General features: G+C 52.8%; 1 protein-coding gene across 1 annotated transcript; it reads left to right on the plus strand.

The window, feature by feature from the left end:
* Positions 1 to 43: 43 nt before the first annotated feature.
* Positions 44 to 20,907, plus strand: ARMC6 (armadillo repeat containing 6). Its single transcript, XM_069494295.1, has 8 exons — positions 44 to 381; positions 8,960 to 9,086; positions 10,419 to 10,501; positions 14,252 to 14,825; positions 16,768 to 16,913; positions 17,949 to 18,080; positions 18,473 to 18,610; positions 19,892 to 20,907. The coding sequence occupies exons 2-8, from the start codon at positions 8,966 to 8,968 to the stop codon at positions 20,102 to 20,104; spliced, it is 1,407 nt and encodes a 468-aa protein (XP_069350396.1). The 5' UTR covers positions 44 to 381; positions 8,960 to 8,965; the 3' UTR covers positions 20,105 to 20,907.
* The last annotated feature ends 2,196 nt before the right edge of the window (positions 20,908 to 23,103 follow it).

The raw sequence follows: 23,103 nt of genomic DNA on the forward strand, positions 1-23,103 counted from the left end.
CAGGCGCAAGCCGCCGCCGAGCCCTGGTGCGCAGGCGCAAGCCGCCGCTGCCGAGCTCTCTTGCGCAGGCGTGCTGCCGGCTTCTTCTGGGCAGACGCTCCCAAGGCGAAAAATTTCCCTGCTGGGGGTGGCGACAACAGTGAGAGGTCCGGAAAGGGCGGCAAAAAATGCCTCCGACGCGCACCAGGTGGCTCTCTTGGCTTTACTTGTGTTCGCGGTCACCCTTGGTTGCCCACGGAGCCGTCCGGGGCCGCTGAGGGAAGCCGAGACGAGGAGACGCCACGGCGCTTGCGCGCGTACGGCGGCCGGTAGGGGTGAGCGGCCGCGCCGGGGGTGACAGCCGCGAACCCCACCCTTTCCTCACGTGGCCGCGGAGACTCGGTGAGCAGCGGCGGCCACCGAGCCCCGTCGCACGCGGAGAGGGGAGTGGACACCGCGGGGTCGGGGTGGTGGCTGTGGCGCGACCCAAGGGGACTTGGTTTTGGGGAATGAAAGAATCTTACAGAAGCCGCCCGGGAACAAAAATCACCCGCTTCCTGGGCCTCCGCTTTCATTTTATTCATTCGTTCAATACCTGTGTGCTGAGCGCCTGCTGCATGTTGGGCCCGTCCTAGGCAGTGGAGGCAAGGAGGCTAGACGATACAAATAAGTAAACGACGTAAGAGAGTGATGGGATTGGAGCGCAGGGGCTGCGTTAGCCTGAGTGGTGTCGAAGGGTGTTCCTTGGGTAGCTGGGGAGGATGGGGATGAGGCAGGGAAGCACAGGTGGGAAAGTCTACATAGGGAAAGTGCTGGAAAGGAGACTGGGTTTTGTTCTGAGTGGGTTAGGAAGCCACTGCACGGTTTTGAGCAGGCGAGTGAGGTGGTGTCTGCGGGTTTTCAAGGCTGCTGTGTGGGAAATGGAGGTGCAGGGTGCGACAGGGAGGAGGCTGGTGCATGAACCAGAGTGGGTGTGGCTGGTAAAGGGAGATGAGGTCATTAATTCAGGGTCCCCGCATGTCATGTCACTGTTTTGTTAATGAGCAGAACTGTGGCTTAGGGAGGGAAACTGGCTGCCAGCTGGGGGTCTTGCTAATCTTTCATCTTACCCCCAGCACACCCTGGATGCATTCTGGGGACTGATAATGCGGTTTCCCCCCCTCTCCTGGCCTGGGCTGTTCCCCAGGTGGGTCCCACGTGACCATCCCCAGGTACCATCTTTCTCATATGTTCCAGATCTGTACTTTCCTCTTCCCACCCAGCCCTGTGCCGAACATAGGAGGATTCTCTTCAGGGGTGATTACAGAGCCGGACCTCCCCAACTCAGTGAGCTCAACACTGGGCAAAGAGAGGTTTGTGGGGCGGAGCTGGGGCCAGAGAGCATGGGATGGCTCTGTCTGAGTGATCAGGGAAGGTAGCAGCCTGGAAGGGCTGGTGGAAGCTCCTCAGAGGACCCAGGACAGGGATGATGTTACTGAGGCTGTACAGAGTGATGAGGTCCTGGGCTTCAGATTCTTCATCAGTAAAGTAGGTGTGATGACATTCCGCTGTAGTGTTATAGTCCAACAGCGTTGTGTTGCGTGCTGCACAGAGAAGAGCCGCTACACTGAGACAGCCAGAGTTGCAGCAGAGAACAAGGTTAATATCACAGAGCACCAAGTGAGGAGATGGGAAGAATTTCTCAAATCTGTCTCCCTGAGAATTTGGGAGGAAGGGTTTTTGAAGATAGTTTGCTGGGCAAAGGGCTAGGCCATTAGGTCTGCTGATTGGCTGGGTTCGGGGTGGAACCATAGGTGTGTAGAAATTCTCTTTGCTGAGTTGTTTCTTGAGCAGGGGGCAGGGGGTTGCAATACCAGTTGAGTCAGTTCATTGTTATAGGCCACTGGTCTGGGTGGGTCAGCTGTAATGCAAGGCCTGGAGGGTATCTCAAAAGCTAGCCTTAGGTTTCACAAAGGCGATGATGATCTATGGAGAGAGTTAAGAATCCTTATGACCGTCAGCTATGTGACTCCTGAGGAGCAATTATAGGCCAGCAAACTAGGGGACAGTGGTTGGTTGTTATTATTTTTAACTATGCCTGTGCCTTTGTAGAATTTAGGCCCCTACCACAAATCTCACCTTGCACCCCATTATTAATGGGCAGTTTCAGTCACCCCTGGGCTTGATTCCACCTCATCCCTGAGGTGTGGGCTAATTGTGTGGAAAAGAGCAGAGACCAGTCTGGCTTCTTTCTGCTAAGAGAACAAGGGGCATAGTTGGGGTTGAGGCCAGGGTGAGAGGAATGAAGCCATTTTGTAGTTGTCTGCAAGTATTCATGGGTGCTGGGTTTCAGATCTAAAATTTGCATGACAAGAACATTAGTACTTTCATTTACAGTGTTAGTGCAGTACTTAAGTGAACGGGGACGATAAGATAGATAATGAGCCTTAGGATAAGAAGTGAGAGTCCTGGCTTCTGGGGTCCCTGCAGAACTGATCTGAAGTTCTGAGGAATCCAAGTGAATAATCCCAAAAACCGGTCAGGTGTGGTGTCACTAGTAGAGACCTGTTATAGCCACACAGCTTGTTGGGAAGTTTTTCTATTCCGGTTTCAACTTCTGAGGTATTTGTATAGTTACAACAGGTAGTGTTTAACACTGTACAGACTCTCCCTTGTTTAGCCAACAGGAAGTCTAGTGCTGCCCGATTATCTAGGACTGCCTGAGCTAGCAAGTTGAGGGAGCTTTGTTGAGCCCTAAGGCTTTTTGTAGTTTCTTCTGTGATCAGTCATAGAGTCGCAGACAGACAGACTTCTAATCAGGTCTCTGTTGGCATGTACTCTGTAAATAGGGACCAGTATTCCCAGTAGGCTTTGCCACCAGGGGTCCTGGTATCCTCTGACAGCCCTCTCTTAAGTCTGTGGGGCAGGGGGAAGAGACTCTGATTGTTAGGGAGGGTAGTAAAAGGGCTTGTGAAGTGACCTAGCAGGCAAGAGCCTCTGTGCAGGCTGTCTGCATAACAGTGGGCCCACCCCAGTGACGGAGGGTCAGACCCCATGCCACAGACAAAAATGTATCCCAGGCCCGCGCATGTAATGTCTCCGAGGGAGTATTCATTTATGGGTTTATTTATAGAGAGTTTAGCCAGCACAGAATCAAACCAAGGGTCATGATATTCATAAGCTTTCTAAAATCTATCTACATGTTATTTCAGGGGTATTCCCTGTTGGCATAAAGCTGACAATTCCCTGTCCAATCTCGGTTACATTTGTTAGTCTAATAAGCTGAGGATCGAGGCGGTCCCGTGGACCACTGTTCTCTGTCGATCTTGAGGAGTTGGGACAAGTCAAAACATAGAGGTAGGGATATCCTGATGGGTGACCAACTGAACTTGAAAAGTAGTTAAGGACAGAGGAAGATCTAAGTGGATGGTCAGGTCAGGGACGTCTACAGAGTCAATCATAGGGGTCACTGATGGCAGATGTTTGTCTTGGTTGGATTTGGGAAGATGCCAACAAATCCAACAATCAGATTTCCCCCTGTGCGATATTTTGGGATAGTTTAATTACTGTGTTGTCGTGCCATTCTAGGCCATGTGACAAAAGAAGGAGGGATAAAAAGGTGGCTAAGGTCGCAGCCCCAAAAGGTGGCATCCTTGATAAGCCTAAGTGTTCAGGATGTCTAAGCAAAGGTAAGCAGGGAACCATTACGGCGTGGCATAGACTAACCCACATACAGATAATCCCCATAATAATGATAATTAGGGTGACAATAAAATAACCGTATGAATTGATCATCTTTTTCTCGGGATTCAAGCAGCACAGGCTTTTTTCCATCATTACCTACTGAATCATAACTTTACACCTTTTCTGCATTGACTTATTTTGCCAGAGTAACATAAAACACTGCACATAGCGGATCTCATCCCATTTTTCTTCCCTTCTGCAGTATAAATCTAACTGTTCTCCTGATCCCAGCAAGGAGTGTGGCCAGTGTTGCAAAGAAAAACTGTTTGCGGGGCAATGGGGAAAAGCTGAAGCACTTCCAGCTTTTGAGAAGGCGTCCTAGCGGGCTACCTTCTGGCATGGCGGGTGCCTGGTTCCCCATACTGTTGTTCTGGTACAAATTCGTCTCCAGCTCTCAAAAGGGAGTCTCCAGTAGTTTGTAGGGGCACCCAATCTGCTGGATTGGACCCAAATCAGACTTTCAATTTTCTTGGCCTCATAGGAAGCCCAAAGTGGCAGAGAGAAAACAGTACCATAGGCAGAAGTGCAGCCCCGCAAGATGGATCAAGGCGCCCCGCTCCTGCTGAGTAATGCCACGAGATAATGCTTGCCAAAGCAAAGCTCAGTGGCATTTTAGAACCCATGCTCCCACTGTGATACAGAGTCCTGTGATCCCTGCATAGACCCCTTCGCTGTCCAGCAGTTGTGAAAAGGCTGAGGTGACCTGGGAGCAAAGGTGCACTTCACTCAACCCTTTACGTTTGAGCTGAGCAAGCCCAGACAGCCTCCGCTATAGTGGAAACGGGGCCTATGGGGGTTCCACTGGTCTCCCGGTGGTATAGAACGAACACTGCCACAGTTTCCCAAGCCCTTCCCCTCAGCTCTGGAGGGGTGAGTGGGAAGATACCCAAGATGAAGTGCAGGGGAGGTGCAAGGACACAGAAGGGAGCCACGATCAAAGTAAAGTGGGTATCACACACGCACACACACACCCGTCAAAAGTTCAAGACTGTTCTTCTAGACAGAACTCCTATGAAATGAGACTCTTCCAATAATATAGGGACAGCCAGCCAAGACCTGCAAAGGAGCCAAAGTGCCTCCAGCGAAGCCAGTATTCAGGAGAATGAAGGGGGTGCAGGATGTATTTCCAACACCCACCAGAGACATCTTCTCGTTCCAGAAACTATTTCTCCACTGCAAACAGTTCCAAGCACTGTGGGTCAACAATGTCCCACTGGTAGGGACGGTGCCAGAGATGGCCTTCAGTCCAAGAGAACTGAGCGGCCACTAAGGCGCATCTCTAAATCTGTGCCACTGGTGAGAGGCTGCTAAACCATGGGAAAGTGCCCACAAGGGCTATCCCAGATGAGGCCCCAGTGTTTTACAGCCCAACCGGGTTGTATTGCCCGCTGCACAGAGAAGAGCCAGTACGCTGAGACAGCTGGGGTTGCAGCAGAGAAAGAGTTTTACGTAGCAGAGTGCCAAGCGAGGAGACAGGAGGAATTTCTCAAATCTGTCTCCATGAGAATTTGGCTGGGTTTGGGGTGGAACCATAGGTATATAGAAATTGAGTCGGTTCTTGGGTGGCGGGTGCAAGACCAGTTGAGTCAGTTCCTTGGTGTGGGGCCACTGGTCTGGGTGGGTCAGCAGTTCCACTGGCATTCAGGGCCTGGCAGCTATCTCAAAATCTAGCCTTAGGTTTCACAAGGGTCATGTTATCTGTGGGAGCAATGAAGAAAGCTAAGAATCTTTGTGACTCCTAAGGTGTAAGCAATTATACGAAAGTAAGCTAGGGAACAGTGGCTGGTTATAGATATATTTTCCCTACCAGAGTTCTTACCTTGTGTCCCTGTATTAATTTTATAAAGGGCCGTTTCACCAGGACATAATTAATTAAGAGGTAATTTGGCCAGTTTATGCAAGGGGGTTAGGGCACCAAACCCCACACCTCAATCTTTTGCAGATAGGTCCTCTCCTCTCTGCCCCTGAAGAACAGGGAGCCCTTTAAGGGTTGCTAAGGATTTCAAGGTCAAAGGTCAGGGAAAAGAGTAACAGAATTTCGGCTGGGCCCCGTTGCTCATGCTTGTAATCCCAGCACTTTGGGAGGCTAAGGCAGGAGGATTGCTTGAGGTCAGGAGTTCAAGAGCAGCCTGGGCAACATAGCAAAACTATCTCTACAGATATAAAAATTTAAAAAATTTCTCAGTGGGGTGCTCAGGGTGGTACTGGGAGGGGTGCCCTGGCCAGGTCTGAAGGGCAGGAGCTTCTTCTGGGCTGGGTGCTACAGGACGAACTCTACTCCCACCACCCGGGCCAGGCTTCCACTCAAGTGTGTGAATGGGGAGTGGCCGCCCTGTCACAGCGGCACAGTCCTACTGAAACCGCCCTTTATAAATTAATAACGAGGTGCAAGGTGAGAACCGTGGTAGGGGCCTAAACTCTACAAAGGCACAGGCATAGCTAAAAATAATAACCAGCCACGGTCCCCTAGTTTGCTGGCCTATAATTGCTCCTCAGGAGTCACATAGCTGACGGTCATAAAGATTCTTAACTCTCTCCATAGATACCATCACCTTGTGACACCTAAGGCCAGTTTTTGAGATATGCTCCAGGGCCTGCATTCCGGTGGAACAGCTGACCCACCCAGATCAGTGGTCCCACACCGAGGAACTGACTCAACTGGTCTTGTGACCCTTCCGTAAGAACCAACTCAGCAAAGAGAATTTCTACACACCTATGGTTCCACCCCGAACCAGTTAGCAGACCCAGTTGCCTAGTCCTTTGCCTACCAAACTATCTTTAAAAACTCTTCCTCCCAAATTCTCGGGGAGATGGATTTGATAACTTCCTTTTGTCCCCTCGAGTGGCGGCTGCAATATTAACCTCTCTCTCTGCCGTAACGCCTGCTGTCTCAGTGTATTGGCTTCCTCTTGAGCAGCAGGCCTGGGCGGTGAACCTGGCTGGGCGGTCACGCTGGTATTACTGAATTACCTCTTAAGCAGTAAAGGAAAGGAACAAAGAGCTAATGTTTACTGAACTCCTGCTCTGTGCAAATCCTGTTCTAAAGGCTTTATGGGAGTTAGTTGAATTTTCACTAGTGTGTGAGATGGGTTCTGTGTTTTTAGCCGTTTCCCGCATGAGGGAATTGAGGAAGAGTGGAGGGCCTGGGACTGGAGATCCGCAGGCTGGCCGGGGCGCCGGTCCTGCCCGCCCAGGGCGGTGTGCGGTGCAGTGTGTGCCGAGTGTCTGCGGGGACACCGGTGGAATGCTCTCCACGGCCTGTGCTGCCTCCCGCCAAGAGAAGCGTGGGCTAGAGTGCCCTGTTTTCCACGTGGCCCAAACTTACCCTGGGGGTTTTATGTTTTTGTTATTTTTTTTTTTTTTTTTTTTTTTTGAGACAGAGTCTCGCTTTGTTGCCTGGGCTACAGTGAGTGCCGTGGCATCAGCCTAGCTCACAGCAACCTCAAACTCCTGGGCTTAAGCGATCCTACTGCCTCAGCCTCCCAAGTAGCTGGGACTACAGGCATGTGCCACCATGCCCGGCTAATTTTTTCTATATATATTTTAGTTGTCCAGATAATTTCTTTCTATTTTTAGTAGAGACGGGGTCTCGCTGTTGGTCAGGCTGGTCTCGAACCCCTGACCTTGAGCAATCCACCCGCCTCGGCCTCCCAGAGTGCTAGGATTACAGGCGTGAGCCACCGCGCCCGGCCTGTTTTTGTTATTTTTAATTTTTAAATTTTGTTGGAGATGGGGCGTCACCACATTGCGCAGGCTGGAGTGCAGTGGTTGTTCACAGGTACAGTCCTTGAGCACTGCAGCCTCAAACTTCTGGGCTCAAGCGATGCTCCCACCTCAATTTCCCAGGTACACACTGGGATTTTGCCAGATCCCTGTACCACTGTCCTAGTGCTCCCTGTGCCTTTTTCTACCCTCCTCCATACTTTTCATGTGATAGGTGATTCTAGAATGGATAAAGGACAATATTAAGACAAATGAGAAAGTTGATCATGGACCGTATGTTGGGACTGTTTATTGTCTCAGTGTTAAATTCCATTTATGTTATGGTTGTGTAAAAGACTGTCCTTTTCATGGGAGATTCATGCTGACGTCTTTAGGAAAGAAGGGGTCCAGTGCCTGGAACACACTCAGAGGGCACACATGCACACACACACCCCCACAGATAAATGCGGCCAAGTGTTAACAGTTGATGATGCTAGGTGACGGGGCATACCGGTGTTCTTGCAACTTTACTGTGCATCTACAAAGTGATGTATTTTCAGCCGGGTGCAGTGGCTTACACCTGCAGTCCCAGCTACTCAGGAGGCAGAGGTGGGAGGATCACTTGAGGCCAGGAGTTCTAGTCTAGCCTGGGCAACATAGTTAGGGCCCATCTCAAAGCAAAACAAAAAAAAAGTGACATATTTTAAATGGAAACTTGATATCAATTCCAGAATGGAAGTTTGGTATTACTGTAATAAACATTGTAGATATAATAAAACAATTAAAATGAAAAAAGTTGTTAACCTTTGTTAGGCTCTGGGCCTGAGGCCTGTTTCTCCCTTTGTTACAAAGGAAGGTTGGCAAACTTTAGGTGTTAGTGACCCGCTTGCACCCTGTAGGACCTTCCCGTTGAGATCCTATACACCGTGGAAAGGGAATTGCTGTTTTTACTGAGGGCTTTGTCTTGTTTAACATGACCTGTCCCCAACCCTCCAGAAGGGAAGGCTCTACCCAAAGTTAATGGGCCATCTAATTACTGCAACCCTTTGCCTGGTTTCCAGAGTTTGCCTTTACTGCATACTGGGTTTTATTTGCTTCTTTTTTATGAAGTTTTTTTTTTTTTTTATGTGTGTGTATACACACATACACACACACACACACATATTTTTTTTAGAGATGGGGTCTTGCTATGGGCTAGACTCGAACTTTTGGGTTCAAGTGATCCTCCCGCCTCAGCCTCCTGAGTAGGTAGGACTATAAGTGCACACCACCGCGCCCCGCTAATTTTTTTATGTTTTGTGCAGACAAGATCTCCCTATGTTTCCCAGGCTGGTCTTGAACTCTTGGCCTCAAGTGGTCCTCCTACCTCGGCCTCCCAAAGTGCTAGGATTACAGGCGTGAGCCACCGTGCCTGGTCCCTTCTGTACTTTTGGAAGCTCTAAGGATATTGGGATGTCACACTTTCCTGTGATCTAGGTGGTGAGAATTTTCCAGAGTGGTCACAAATTTTCAGTTCCTGGTAGATGCATCCTAAGTGGTGTTTTCATCTCCGCAGGGGACGATGGCCTCCAGGTGTATCACCCAGGAGACCTTTGACACAGCTGTGCTTGAGAACATTGAGGAGTTTGCGATGGGGCCCGACGAGGCAGTGAAAGAAGCCGTGGAGCAGTTTGAATCACAAGGTAGGGTGGTGTGACTGTCACCTGCCATGCCTGGCTCTTAGATGCAGGAGAGAGGGGGCCCTCCCTCCCTGGTGGGGCCTGCCACAGCCCTGCCGTGCCTGGCATGGCAGCCGGGCACTTGCTGGTCCCCACCCCCTGCCCACACTGCCCCAGGCAGACCTGCCACCCTGCTCCCACCTCATTCCCACCCCCTCTTTGCTGTCACCTCACCCAGGTATTTATGGGGCTGGAGCCTTCCTGTGGGTCTCATTTTATCTGTGACTTCCTTGGAGAAGCTTTCCCTGACCCTGGCTTGGGAAGCAGGACCACCTGCCTCCCTGCCCCAGCTGCACCCCACCTTGGGCTTACGGAGGCAAAAGGGAGTGTCAGTCACCAGCCGGTGGAAATAGGTGGCATCCCCACACCGGGCCATGGAGGAGAGTGGTCACGAGGAGGCTGTTTGCAATGGTGTGTGCAGGGTTAGGAGACCCCCGCTGGCCACAATAGGGACCCCAAGGGCCATGGCAGAGAGCAGGAGCTCTGAGCAAGGGTTACCTGACAGGTGACAGCCCCTCAAGTAGAGGCAGGGAGCAGGGAACAGACACCCACATTCCCCTCCTTCTGTCTCCGATCTCAAGTCCAGCTCCCCACTGCAAAAGCCCGATAGCCAGAGAGCAAGGGTGTCAGGGGTCAGAAGTCAGAGGTCAGCCTGCCAGGCACAGAATGGGATGTAGGCCCTGGACAGGGGCTGGTGGGGTGACCGGAAGCGTCCAGCATAGTGGGGGCTTCCCGTGGGGGGTCCCAGCAGGGGCAAGAATGCAGCCAGGACCAGGAGGGATATAGTTCCAAGGGAGAAGGCTATGGGATCCCCTCCCCGCTCTCAGCCCACCAGGCTGAATGTGCCGCCTCACCACACAGACATGGCATGTGATGATGCAGCCTTGGTTGGCAATGGCCTCATTACCACTCTGTTCCTGTTGGCTGGCCCAGTGACTCACGCCTGTAATCCTAACACTCTGGGAGGCCAAGGCAGAAGGCTTGCTTAAGGCCAAGAGTTCGAGACCAGCCTGAACAAGAGCAGTAGCACATGTCTGTAATCCTAACTATTTGGGAGGCTGAGGCAGGAGGATCGCTTGAGCCCAGGAGTTTGAGGTTTCAGTGAGCTGTGATGACACCATTGCACTCTAGCCCCGACAATAGAGCAAGACTCCATCTCAAAAAAAAAAAAAAAATGGGCTTCCAGAGTAAAGTGTTCCCAGCAGAAGGGACATGAGTCGTGACTCCAGCAAGCCCACAAGGTTGACAATTGTCACTTGTTTTCTGACCACCCCCCTGCCCCCTGACCCCTGACAGGGGTTGATCTGAGGAACATTGTAAAGATGGCACCTAAAGTCTCCGCTGACGGACTCCAGCAGCCCACGCACGACATCCTGCAGGTAGGAGCGGGTAGCCCGTGCAGCAAGTCCTGTGTCACCACTTAACAGTCTGTGTGGGGGCACCTCTTCCCTGTTTCCCAGATGACAGAACCCAGGCTCCGAAGGTCAGAGGACAGCCCGGCATGCACAGGCAAGCTTAAGTTTGCAGCCAGGTCTTCCTGAGTCCATGCGTGAGGGCAGCACACCTTGCGGGGCGTGGTTGGGGGGAGCGCCGAGCTCCATGTGCCGCATACATTCTGAGATGGGAGTGGGCGGCATGCTCTTGGTTGTCCCCGGCACTGGGAGTCTGGGGTCAAGGGCACCATAGAGAAGCCTCTCGGGCCTCCCAGAGAGAGAGGAATCCCAGGAAGAGAGAGTGGATTGCAGTAAAGCGTCACGTATTGAGGGCTAGCTGTTCACTGGCACTTGGTAGCGGGTTAGTTAACATTAAACTCACCTGACTTAGTGGTGCAGAAATGGAGGCCGGGAGCTGGTCACCTCTCCAGTGACCCAAACAAGGGAGGTACAGCTCGCAGAAGTTCAGTGCTTTCCTTACGGTCATCCACCAAACTTGGTCATGTGGTGGGAGGCTCTAGCACTTGTTGAGAACTGACTGTGGGCCCAGTTCTGCGTAGGCACTTTGTTCCCGCCATCTCAGTCATTCTCCAAACATCGCCTACAAGGTTGGGATTATGATTCTCATTTTACATATGGGGAAATTGAGATCCTAAGAGAAAAAAATGACTCCCCTGGGAACTAGGGAGTATAGCATAGAAGAGGAAGTTGGAGGAGGCAGCCCTGAGCATGAACCCAACTCTGCCTATGGTGAGGAGCTTACTACTCCCTGCCTTGAAGAGGTCTTAGGAAAATTGCCAGGCCGGGCGCGGTGGCTCACGCCTGTAATCCTAGCACTCTGGGAGGCCGAGGTGGGCGGATCGTTTGAGCTCAGGAGTTCGAGACCAGCCTGAGCAAGAGCGAGACCCCACCTCTACTAAAAATAGAAAGAAATTATATGGACAGCTAAAAATATATATATAGAAAAAATTAGCCGGGCATGGTGGCGCATGCCTGTAGTCCCAGCTACTCGGGAGGCTGAGACAGGAGGATCGCTTGAGCTCAGGAGTTTGAGGTTGCTGTGAGCTAGGCTGACGCCACGGCACTCACTCTAGCCTGGGCAACAGAGTGAGATTCTGTCTCAAAAAAAAAAAAAAAAGGAAAATTGCCTCCTTAGGGTTAGGGTTTTTTGAGGGTTTTTTTGTTGCTGTTGTTGTTTTTGCTTTTCTTTGCGTGTAAGGATGAATGTATTTTAAAATGAATTTGTCTTCTCGTCCTTTTGTATTGGGTTATTCATCTTTTCCCTATTGATTTGTAGATGAACTTTATATGTGAAGGATCTCAATAACATAGTCTCTCATGCTCATCGCATAAGTACTTAAGTGCTCAGCATTGTGCTAAATTCTTAAAATGTGTTCTGTCAATCTGTGATTAACTCGTTTTGCTGATGAGGAATCTGAGACTTCCCAAGGATCAGTGACTCACCAAAGGTCACAGTCAGAGATCTAGGTCCCAAGGAAGCCACGTGTTGAAGGACTATGCCATATTCTACCAGTAGTACAAGAAAGTCCTTGTTTGTTTACAACCTTTGCTCTTTTTTCTTACTAATTCTACTTTTTATTTATTTTTTATTTTTTGAGATAGAGCCTCACTCTGTTGCCCAGGCTAGAGTGCCGTGGCGTCAGCCTAGCTCACAGCAACCTCAAACTCCTGGGCTAATTTCTTTCTATTTTTAGTAGAGACGCGGTCTCGCTCTTGCTCAGGCTGGTCTTGAACTCCTGAGCTCAAACGATCTTCCCACCTCGGCCTCCCAGAGTGCTAGGATTACAGGTGTGAGCCCAGCCTGCATTTTTAAATGTGGACTTTAGTGGCATTAAGAGCATTCACACTGTTGCGCAGCCATCACCACCATCCGTCTCCAGAACTCTTTTCATCTTGCAGAACTGAATCTAACTTACAATTCTTCTTCCCCTCAGCCCCTGGCACCCACCATTCTATTTTCTGTCTCCATAAATTTGACTACTCCAGGGTGGAATCTTACAGTATTTGTCCTTTTCTGACTGGTTTATTTCACTTAGTATAATGTCCTCGAGGTTCATCCGTGTTGTACCATATGTCTGAATTTACTTCCTTTTTAAGGCCGAATAATATTCCATTGTGTGGATGGACCACATTTTGTTTATCCATTCATTTTGTTGATGGATACTTGGGTTACTTCTACCTTTTGGCTATTATGAATAATGCTGCTATGAATGTGGGTGCACAAATATCTCTTTGAGACTCTGCTTTCAATTCTTTTGGGTATATACCCAGAAGTGGAACTGCTGAATCACATGGTAATTCTACGTTTAATGTTTTTTAGAGATGGGGGTCTCACTGTATTACCCAGGCTGGTCTCAAACTCCTAGACTCAGGCTATCCTCCCGCCTTAGCCTCCCAAGTAGCTAGAACGACAGGCACACACTACTGCACCCAGCAATTCGATATTTAATTGAGGAACCTCCAAACTATTTTCGACAGCAGCTCCAGCATTTTACATTCCTACCAATAGTGCACAAGGGTTCCAATTTTTCTGTATCCTTTGCCAACAGACTTGTTATTTCCTGATTTTTTGACAGTGGCCACCTTAATGGTTGTGAGATAGTATCTTGCTATAGTTTTGATATGCATTTTCCTAATGACTAATGACCTTGAACATTTTTTGTTTAGTGGCCATTTGTATGTCTTCTTTGGAGAAATGTTTATTCAAGTCACCGTGCTCTGGTGTTAACTTGTTTTTTTTTTGTTTTTTTTTTTTGAGACAGAGTCTCACTTTGTTGCCCAGGCTAGAGTGAGTGCCGTGGCATTAACTTGTTTTTTGATATTCTGTTGCATCATAACATATGCTTGGTTAAGTCCACAAATCTGAGCTCAGCGAGGGTTGGCCAACAGGCACCTTTGTTTTTCATGGCAGTCTAGGCCAAATCAAAGCTCTTTGGGCTGATGGTTTGTGCGGAACCACCCTTACGGGAGCTGGGTGCAAGTGATTTCATAAGCTCCGGGCATGCGGATTCATCTTTGGCTCACGCCAAGGCACATCCTAAGGTCATGTAGGTGAATGGCAGCTAAACTGGTCTGCCCTGTTCAAATTGTTTTCTCTCATTATTTTTTCCTCTAGAGCTTAGAGTTGAATTTAGGTAAATCAGCTGTGTGTATAGTATAGTTTTATTTGGAGGATGCTCAGAAAATATTTGTGGAATGAATTAGGGAGACAAAAAGGAGACATCCAGGATGAGCAGGTCTGGTGAAGGTGGCTTTTCTTTCCCTGGTTTTGCCTGTTAGTTTCGGCTGCATAACAAACCGCTTAAAACAATGGCTGTTTTGTTTCCTATGATTCTGCCTAGTTGACTGGGCTCAGCTGAATGGTTCTTCTGTTGGTTTCACTTGGGGCCTCTTGATAGCAGATAGGGCTGGAATGTTTCATATGTCTGCACTTGTGTATGCAGCTCCTTGGCAAGGACACTGAGACGGCTGGGTCTCTCTCTCTCTCTCTCTCTGTGGCCTCTAAAGTTCAAGGCTTCTAGAAGCACAGCTGTGGAAGCTGCCAGGGATGGAACGGGCCCCACATCACTTCCACCACAGGCCTAGGTCCCAGGGGAGGGAAGCCCAAAGGGGTGCAGATGCTGTCATCAAAGCCCTGGGCTGAGCTGACACTGAGGTTTCTCTTGTGTCTCCCAGGCCTTGGATGACCTTCAGGAGTCCGTGGATTGCTCTCGCCCCCAGGAGGTATTGGCACACCTCATCCGCTTCTGTGACCAATGCAAGCACGACAAGGCCTGCCGCTTCCTGGCGGCCCAGAAGGGCGCCTACCCCATCATCCTCTCCGCTTGGAAGCTTGCTGCAGCGGGTGACCAGGGCCTCCTGCTCCAGGCCCTCAATGCCCTGTCAGCACTAACCGATGGCCAGCCAGACCTCCTGGATACCCAGGGCCTACAGTTGCTGGTAGCCACACTGGCCCAGAACACCAGTGCAGCCAATCTGACCTGCTCTGGGATCCGCTGCGTGCGTCACGCCTGCCTGAAACATGAACAGAATCGGCAGGGCCTGGTGAAGGCCGGTGTGCTGCCCTTACTGACTGGCGCCATCACCCAGCACGGCCGCCACGCCGATGTGGTCAGGGAGGCTTGCTGGGCTTTGCGCATCATGACCTTTGACGATGACATCCGTGTGCCCTTTGGCCATGCCCACGACCATGCCAAGATGATTGTGCAGGAGAACAGAGGCTTGAAGGTGCTCATTGAGGCCACTAAAGGTAGGAGCTGGGGGCCAACATGAGCTCGTGAAAGTAAAGTGGGCAGACAAGCTGTGGCAAGAGTGAGAGTTGGGGCCTAGGACTGCTTCAGGTATGGCTGGCTCCAGGCTCCACTTGCAGTCCCACCTACGTAGCAGCTCTATTGGAAAAGCATCCTGATGCTCCCCACTGGCTCCAGGAGAGTTCCAGGCCAGCACTCATTGGCCAGGAACAGGTCCCATTCCTATCTCTGGAGCTGTTTGGGGAAGGTTCTCATTGTGTCCAACCACACAGAGTGAGAGTGTGGCAGGGAGAACTCCTCAAAGGGAAATAAGAGGAACGGGGGAGTTTGGCTTGTACTCACCAAAGCAATCTTCCATGGAGGTTTACACTTTTGATCACATTCAGCTACAAATGCTTGTGCATGTACATGCGCCTGGCTCCAGGGTGACCACCGTTAGCCATCCAAGGGAGATCACACCCTGACCCTTGGACCCTAAAGCCTCTGTCCCTACCCCCACCCTGTCCATTGCACCCACCAGAAAAGGTCTGCCTGAGTTTCAGCACACAAAAGGTGCTAAAAGAATGAGTTCCCCTTCCTGCCTGTAGCTCTTGCTCCATGGCCAGGCCTGTGTGTGGGATGCCAGCTCTGTCTGCCAGGGAGGTGGGCCTGCCTCAGTCTCCCTTCCATACCTCCAGAGAAGCTGGAAGTGGGGCCCAGCTATCTTCAAAGTCAGGCTGCTTTTCTGGGAGGCAGTTTGCATCTTTCCTATTTATTTATAGGCGCTCCAAGAGCTAGGGTTTCACTAGAGAGACAGGATATGTATATATGAAGGGACTTTTTTGTTTTGTTTTGTTGTTTTGTTTTTTTTTTTAAGAGACAGGGTCTCACTCTGTCACCCAGGCTGGACGCAGTGGCGTGACCATAGCTCACTATGACCCCAAACTCCTGCGCTTGAATGATCCTCCCACCTCAGCCTCCGAAGTAGCTAGGACTACAGGCCTGTGCCACCGTACCCAACTAATTTTTTTATTTTTTTGAGAGACGGAGTCTCGCTATGTTGCCCAGGCTGGTCTCTAACTCCTGGCCTCAAGTGATCCTCCCTCTGTGGGCTCCCAAAGTACTGGGATTATAGGTGTGAGCCACTGTACCCGGCCTCGAAGGGATTTTTTTGTAAGGAATGGGCTCATGCGGTTGTGGGCAGGCAAGACTACAATCTACAGAGCAGGCTGGAAACTCCTGGGCAGTCCCAGGTGGAGTTTCTTTCTCAGGGAAACCTCTGTTTCCTGCTAAGCCTTGAGCTGAGTGGGTGAGTCCCCCACATTGTTCAGGGTCATCTCTTTTACTGAAGGACAGCTGGCTGTGGACACACAGACAGAACACCTCCCTGGCAGCACCCAGATGAGCACTGGGTGGAATTGCAGAAGGCCGCAGCCCAGCCAAGTGGACACATGAACTGACCATCACAGGGCTCTGTATAAATTATGGATATTTGCTTAGTTGGTTTCAGCGCAGGCATCTACTTCCTGGTGCAGTGCCTCTGAGCTCCGTCTGTTATTCCTGTATTCAGTTTTGCCCACGTCAACCCGGTCCATATGTTTCAGAGTTTCCTGTTGCCCTTAGAAAAGCCATTCCTACCCCAGATCATAAAAATAGTCTTGGATGTTTTATTTTGGTGCTATTACGGTTCTCTTTTTTTAGGTGCAACCATCAGTTGGTCTGGAATTTATTTGGGGCATGTTGGAGGAGGGAGGGCACATTGTCCGGTCTTCCCCAGCAACCAGCAGGGGGCACCACAGGCCCAGGCAGTGCTCCCTGGTTCCTGGTGCAGGTGCAGAGGGCTGGACTCCCCCAGTGCAGCAGGATCCACATGAAACCCAAGGGTGCTGGGCTGGGTCTCTCCACTCTCCCTGCTCTCCGGGTCCCCCTCACCCTTGACTGTGCACTTCCTCCCGCCCGCAGCCTTCCCTGACAACCCCAGCGTCCTCAGCGAGCTCTGCAGCACCCTGTCCCGCCTGGCTGTCCGCAACGAGTTCTGCCAGGAGATTGTCGACCTTGGGGGCCTGAGTGTCCTGGTGACCCTGCTGGCCAACTGCAATGACCACCAGGTGGGGGTCGAGAGCCGTCTTTGGGTGCAAAGCCCCCCTGGCCCTATGTACTCTGCCCCCTGGGTCCCGGCCAGCAGGACAAGTCGCAGGCTGAACAAGCTGGCCCTGTCTGCCAAGCCCAGAACCAAAGTACAGTCTTCTCACTGACCCGTGTACAGGAACCAAAGTTGAGAGGAAAGCAAACCCACCCACCCTGCCGTAGTGTCTTTCTGTACTAGGAGTGGGAGGAACAGGGCTAGGGGTGTCGGCCAGCTCTGGGCCCTGACCCTGGCACATAATGCATGGGTGAGGCCCCACCCTACCCTGCCTCAGTTTCCCCATCTGCAGAACAGGGTGAGGTCCTCTACTTAGCTCCTTCATTTAGCAGCCACTTATCAAACTCCTCTCCATGTACCCTGCTCAGGGCAGGCAACAAGCCAACACATACCTGTGCAGGTGTGACTGCAGGAAAGGCCCCCGGGGGCACCATGGTCTTCTGCCCCCAAGCCCAGCCATGGACACCAGCCAGGGGCCTGTGCAGGTGGCAGGGAGCTGAATTTGAACTGGCTTCAGCAAATGGGGGAATGATTTTGCTTGCAGTCCTGGACAGTTGGGGGTGTGGGCCTCAGTTTCCTTCCCTCCCTCTGCTCTGCCCCCGACTGGGGTGGTCAGCAGTTCCAGCAGCATCTCCTTGGGTGTCCCCAGTTCAGGCCAGTCCGTGCCCACCCTGAGCCTGCAGCCATAGACAGGGGCCCCTGTGCTCTGATGCTTGCCCGAGTCACATGTCCCCTCTGTCCCTACAGCAGATGGGGGTCAGGTCGCCCAAATGGCACATCCTAGACAAAGGCGGCCTGAACTACAGGCATCTACCTCTCCTTCCTTCTCTGCGCAATGGGTAGCAACTCTGCAGTCACACCTCACCTGTGGGTCAAACAGCACAGCAGCCCCAGGCCCTTCCTCTGACCCCTACCACAGTCCAGGAGACAAGTGGCCTGTGCCCAGCACAGCACGGGAAAGAAACGCTGGCTGGGGTGACCATGCTTTGCCTTCATGCAGGACCTCGTGAAGCAAGTGCTGGGCACCTTGCGTGCCATCGCAGGCAACGATGACGTGAAGGATGCCATCGTCCGTGCTGGTGGGCCAGAGTCCATCGTGGCCACCATGACCCAGCACCTGGCCAGCCCCCAGGTAACCACCTCAGGGGCCACACAGGGTGGAGGATGGCTGGAGTCCAGGCTCAGTTTCCATCTCTGCATGAAGCTCTGTTCTCAGGGCCAGGAGGTGGGCGAGGTGCCTGCACCGGCTCCCAGATGCCGACCCTGCGTGTGCGTAACCCTGGTGTCCTGCAGTTATCGCCAACACCTAGCAAAGATCTGACCAGGACCGGTGCCTTCAGCACCCCTAAGAGTTCGGTCAATGTTTTTGTCACCCAGCTGTCATGCTGTTACTACACATGAGCTGACAGAGACCCATTGAAGGGAAGTCACAGGGCACTCACCAGGGGATGGTGGCCACAGCAGGCTGACGGGATGTGGGGGTCGTCTACTGCAACTCAGCTGTCCCGTGACTGACCCCTGCAGGTGTGTGAGCAGAGCTGTGCGGCCCTGTGTGTCCTGGCCCTGCGCAAGCCGGAGAACAGCCGGGTGATCATGGAGGCCGGCGGGGCCCTGGCAGCCCTGCGGGCCATGAAGGCGCACCCGCTGGAGGCCGGCGTGCAGGTGCGCAGGGGACGGACTGGGGGCAGGTGGGAAAAGGGTGGGGCATGCGGGCAGGGGGCAGGGCACAGGCTCTCCCTGTCCCTGTGCCTGCCTGAGCCTCATGGGGCCTCCTTCCTTCCCATCTTCCAAAATGTGCTGAATGCTGCCGGCACTGTCCCCTGTTCTGTTCCTCTGCTCTTTCTGTGTCTAATGTTCTCCTTAATTGTCCCTCCTCCTTGGGCTGCTAGTCTGAGTTCTGGGCATGGGACGTGCCATCCTCACCTCAATGGCTGTGTGTGCCTCCCTGAGCCCAGACTCCGCCCTGCCTCCCCCTTCCCAGCACAGGGTCCTTAGACACACCAGGCTGGGACCCCAGAAGCCTTTGCTCTCGCTGCTCCCTACTCTGCAACACCATCCCCTTGACTGGCCTGTCGCCTTGTCTGCTCCTGAGCACCCTGGCCAGCAGCTCCTCACTGCACACCTGCTTCTCATCTGCTCTCTGCTGGTGGTGGGAGCCATGTGGGACGCCCTTTTTTTTGAGACAGAGTCTCACTCTGTTGCCTGAGCTAGGGTGCTGTGGCATCAGCCTAGCTCACAGCAACCTCAAACTCCTGGGCTCAAGTAATCCAACTGCCTCAGCCTCCCGGGTAGCTGGGACTACAGGCATGTGCCACCATGCTCGGCTAATTTTTCTATATATATTATTTTTAGCTGTCTATATAATTTCTTTGTATTTTTAATAGAGAAGGGGTCTCACTCTTGCTCAGTCTGGTCTCGAACTCCTGAGCTCAAACCTGATCCTCCCACCTTGGCTTCCCAGAGCATTAGGATTACAGGTGTGAGCCAACGCGCCCAGCCCCATGTGGGACGCTTTAAGGCAGCATCCTGCACCCACCCCCAGCAGAGGCACAGGGCACAGATGTCCACCAAACTAGTAACCTGTTGACAAATGGACCCCATGCACAACCACCCTCTTGCCACAGGCTGGCTAACCCCTCCCCTAGCTCTGTGCCAGCCTTGGGGGACCTAAGGTTGCCACTTGCCAACTTGGAGGCTGAGAGTTCCACACTCATGGGATCAGTCCCAGATGCTGCCCCCCGTGACTGTTTCTCGCCTGGGAGATGAGGGCTTTGGCTCTGCCTCCCAGGGCTGCAGAGAGGGTAAAGTAGATGGGTCTAGACTGGCACAGCATAGGCACCGCGGAATGCCAGCCACAGTCATCCTCATCTTATGATAAGGACCCCAAGGTCAGAGTGGACCCCAAGGCCCTATCTGCTAGCTCACAGCTGCTCTTTGCTCCAGAAACAGGCTTGCATGCTGATCCGCAACCTGGTGGCTCGCAGCCAGGCCTTCTCGCAGCCTATTCTGGAGCTGGGGGCCGAGGCGCTCATCACACAGGCCCGAGCAGCCCACCGCGACTGTGAGGACGTGGCCAAGGCTGCCCTGCGAGACCTGGGCTGCCGCGTCGAGCTACAAGAGCTGTGGACAGGCCAGAAGGGTGACCTGGCACCATGACCCCAGGCCCAGTCTGGGCCGTGACTCTGGGTGAGTCGTGTGACTCAGCAATTGGGGGACAGATCCATATTCTGCTACTCTCCCCCGCCAGGTCTGTCCCTGCCACAGCAAGAGATCTTTTCTGACAGGCCCTAGGTAAATGCTGGGGGGAGGGGAGCTGAGGGAGGGGGTATCTGTAAGGCAGAAAGCAACCCCTGGGCCCTGGCCTCCCCTGGGTGCAGGCCTTCCCTTGCCAGCCGGCAGCATTGACATCATTGTCCTGCCCTTCCTCCCTGACCTGAGTCCCTTTCCTGCCACAAGGGGTGAAGGGCACACCCCACTGCCCACTGCCCTATCTGAAATTTGGGAGCTACTGTGGGCCAGTCTTGGAGCAGGGCAGGACATCCTGGCAGAGTTGGGATCCCTGGTGCCTGCTCCTACAAGTTCAGGCCTCTGTTTCTCATTTTTCTTACCTGTAAAATGGGTCTCAGATGCCTTGCTTAGCTGGGCAAGGGCCAGAGACCACGGCTCATCTGTCCCCAGGTCCCAGGCCAGCCGTGGTGCCTGATAATAAAAGATCATTGGATGAACATTGGAGGGGTCTCTTCTGTAGCTCGGCTGGACGTCAGGCTGTGGCCAGTGGCCTTAGAGGACAGGGAGGGATGGACATATGGGGAGGCCGTTGGGTCACTGAGGACAGCAAAGGGGTTATATGATTGTGTAGCTAGGATATGTGATCTGCTGCCACCCTCAGAGAAGCACGCTGCCGAGGCCACGCTTGGGGTCGCTGTTTCCGAGGGTGCATCCATCTTTGGGGGGCCAGAGAGCTCAGCATCCAATCCCCAATCAGCCCTGTGGCCTTGAGCAAGTGACTTAAGCTCTCTGAGCCTCAGTCTGATCCTCTTAAGATGGGGAGTAGGGCAGTGACGGATCCCTCTCTGAGAGGTGATGGAGCCGGGCTGGGCACAGGAGGGACACCTGATTGTCTGGCACCCTGTCTGAGCCTTATTTTCCCATCTGTAGGATGCACATCACCATCGCTCCCCTCATGCCCACCACACCCCCAAGTGTTCTGTGGGTTCCCAAGCAGCTGTGGCACTACAGACCCCAGCTCTCCTGCGCTGAAGTCACACTCAGAGGTCACACCATGGTCACCAGGTGGCTTGTGCACCTTGTGTGGCCCAGCTGGGTGGGGTGAGGGCAGCCTCAGAACCCTTGGTGGTGCCTGAACATCAAGGGCCTCTCCTCTCTCTGACCCCCACGCCCCCACCGCTTGTCACATGCCTCCTTGAAGCCCAGGACAGCCTGAGCTCAGTCCTTGACCTTGGTGAAATCTCTTTCCCAGAAGGCTTCTTGTTTCTATGGTAATTGGCTGATACAAATAGCTGGGCTGTGGCGGGGGGCATCGCCCTGGTTTCACCTCCCTGTAGCGTCCCCCTCTCCCCCACATCCCGCAGGGAGGGGTCTGCTGGCTCAGCAAGGCCAATGTGAACCTGTGATCCAGTCACTAGGGACTCCCCAAGATGTGGGAGAAGGATCTGGAGCCTGCCCCAGACTGCCCTGGCTTGACTTCTGGGTCAGCCACATGTGTGTGACCTTGGGCAGTCCCATGACCTCAAGCATGTGTTCCTCTGTCATGTGGCAGAGTGGATACTATTGGCAGCGCTGTTGTTCCTGCCCCAGCCTTGCTCTCAATCTGCCCATGGCTCCTCATTGCTCGCCATGTAAAACCAAACCACACTTCATGCCCCACGGGCCCAGCATGGCCAGGGCCCTGCCCACCTCCCACCCTCATCTTCCTGACTGCTCCTCACTTGCCATTCTAGCCACGCTGGCCTCCTCACCCAGGGCCTTTGGACACATGCGCCCTCCGCCTGTAGCACCCGTTCCTTGGCCCTCCCCATGGCTGGCTCCTCCCAGCACCAGGTTTCAGCTCACACATGGCCTCCTCAGGGAGACACCCAGCACATCACCCGATGGCTGACTCTGACCTCTGGCTCCATCTGGGGTCACCTTGTTTGTGTCCTCTGCTGTTTGTCTTGCCCTCACTGTCTGCAGGCTCTCTGCGGGCGCTTTCTGTCCCCTTGCTGTGCTCTGGCTTTCCAGAAAATGTGTTTGAATGTGCACCTGAATAAACTGAGCAGTACACGGGATGTTTGGAGGGAAGGCCTTTGCCAGGCAGCCCCAGCGTCCTCCCCCGGAGTTCCGCCCAGCCGCAGGCTTCTTCGGGAAGGAGTGGCTTGACTTTATCTGTCCTTCCCACCTTAGCCTGAGGAAATGGGTGTACTCAGAGGGTGCAGCTCAGCGTGTTTGGACAGCCCCAGGTTGGGTGGGGCCCCACACCTGGCTGAAGACCCCACATTTCCCTGGGGTTGGTGGCCTGGGTTTCCATTCCTACTCAACCACCTCAGCATGTCACCTCCACTTTGTGAGCTTGGCTTCCTCATCTGAACCCAGGTTGGGTCTGTCACTGTGCAGGGCCACAGCCCCCAACAAAGCCTAGCTCAAGAGATGCCCAGCACATGACACCTGCTCCTCTGACAAGCAACCGTTCCTCTAAGGAGCACTTCGCGTCCTTGTTAATGATACCAGGATATGGGCCGAGGGGGAAACTGCTGCAAGGTGGCATGAGCACATTCAGGCTGTTTCTCTGCTGCTGTGCACTCTTGGGTAAGTGGCCCGACTTCTCTGAGCCTTGGGAGGTGAATGAGACCACTTTGACCCCAGTTAGGCTTGGTGGTTGTCACTATTGTATTCAGGACATCCCCCTCCAGCCAGATATGGTCTCAGGCTCCTGAGGAACACAGTTGCCTTTTCATTGTGAACACACATGTCTGAGAGGCTGGGTTATGATTCCCATTTTCCAGATGAGAAATAGACTTGCCTGCATTCGAGTGGCTGCAGTGGGGTGAGATGCCAGCTCAGCCTGCCTCCACACCCCTCCTCTTTTGCCAAAGTTGTTAACCTGACCTTGGGCAAATGGCTTTCTGGCCTTGGGTGATTAGGCCCTAACACTGTCA

The sequence above is a fragment of the Eulemur rufifrons genome, chromosome 2, assembly GCF_041146395.1.
Source record: "Eulemur rufifrons isolate Redbay chromosome 2, OSU_ERuf_1, whole genome shotgun sequence".
NCBI classification, from domain to species: Eukaryota; Metazoa; Chordata; class Mammalia; order Primates; family Lemuridae; genus Eulemur; species Eulemur rufifrons.

Excerpts from the sequence above, each read along its gene's own strand:
- ARMC6 (XM_069494295.1), top strand. The coding sequence starts at position 8,966 with ATGGCCTCCAGGTGTATCACCCAGGAGACCTTTGACACAGCTGTGCTT. Across the intron at positions 10,502-14,251 it reads CCACGCACGACATCCTGCAG|GCCTTGGATGACCTTCAGGA; the intron begins GTAGGAGCGGGT and ends TGTGTCTCCCAG. Across the intron at positions 18,081-18,472 it reads AGCACCTGGCCAGCCCCCAG|GTGTGTGAGCAGAGCTGTGC; the intron begins GTAACCACCTCA and ends TGACCCCTGCAG.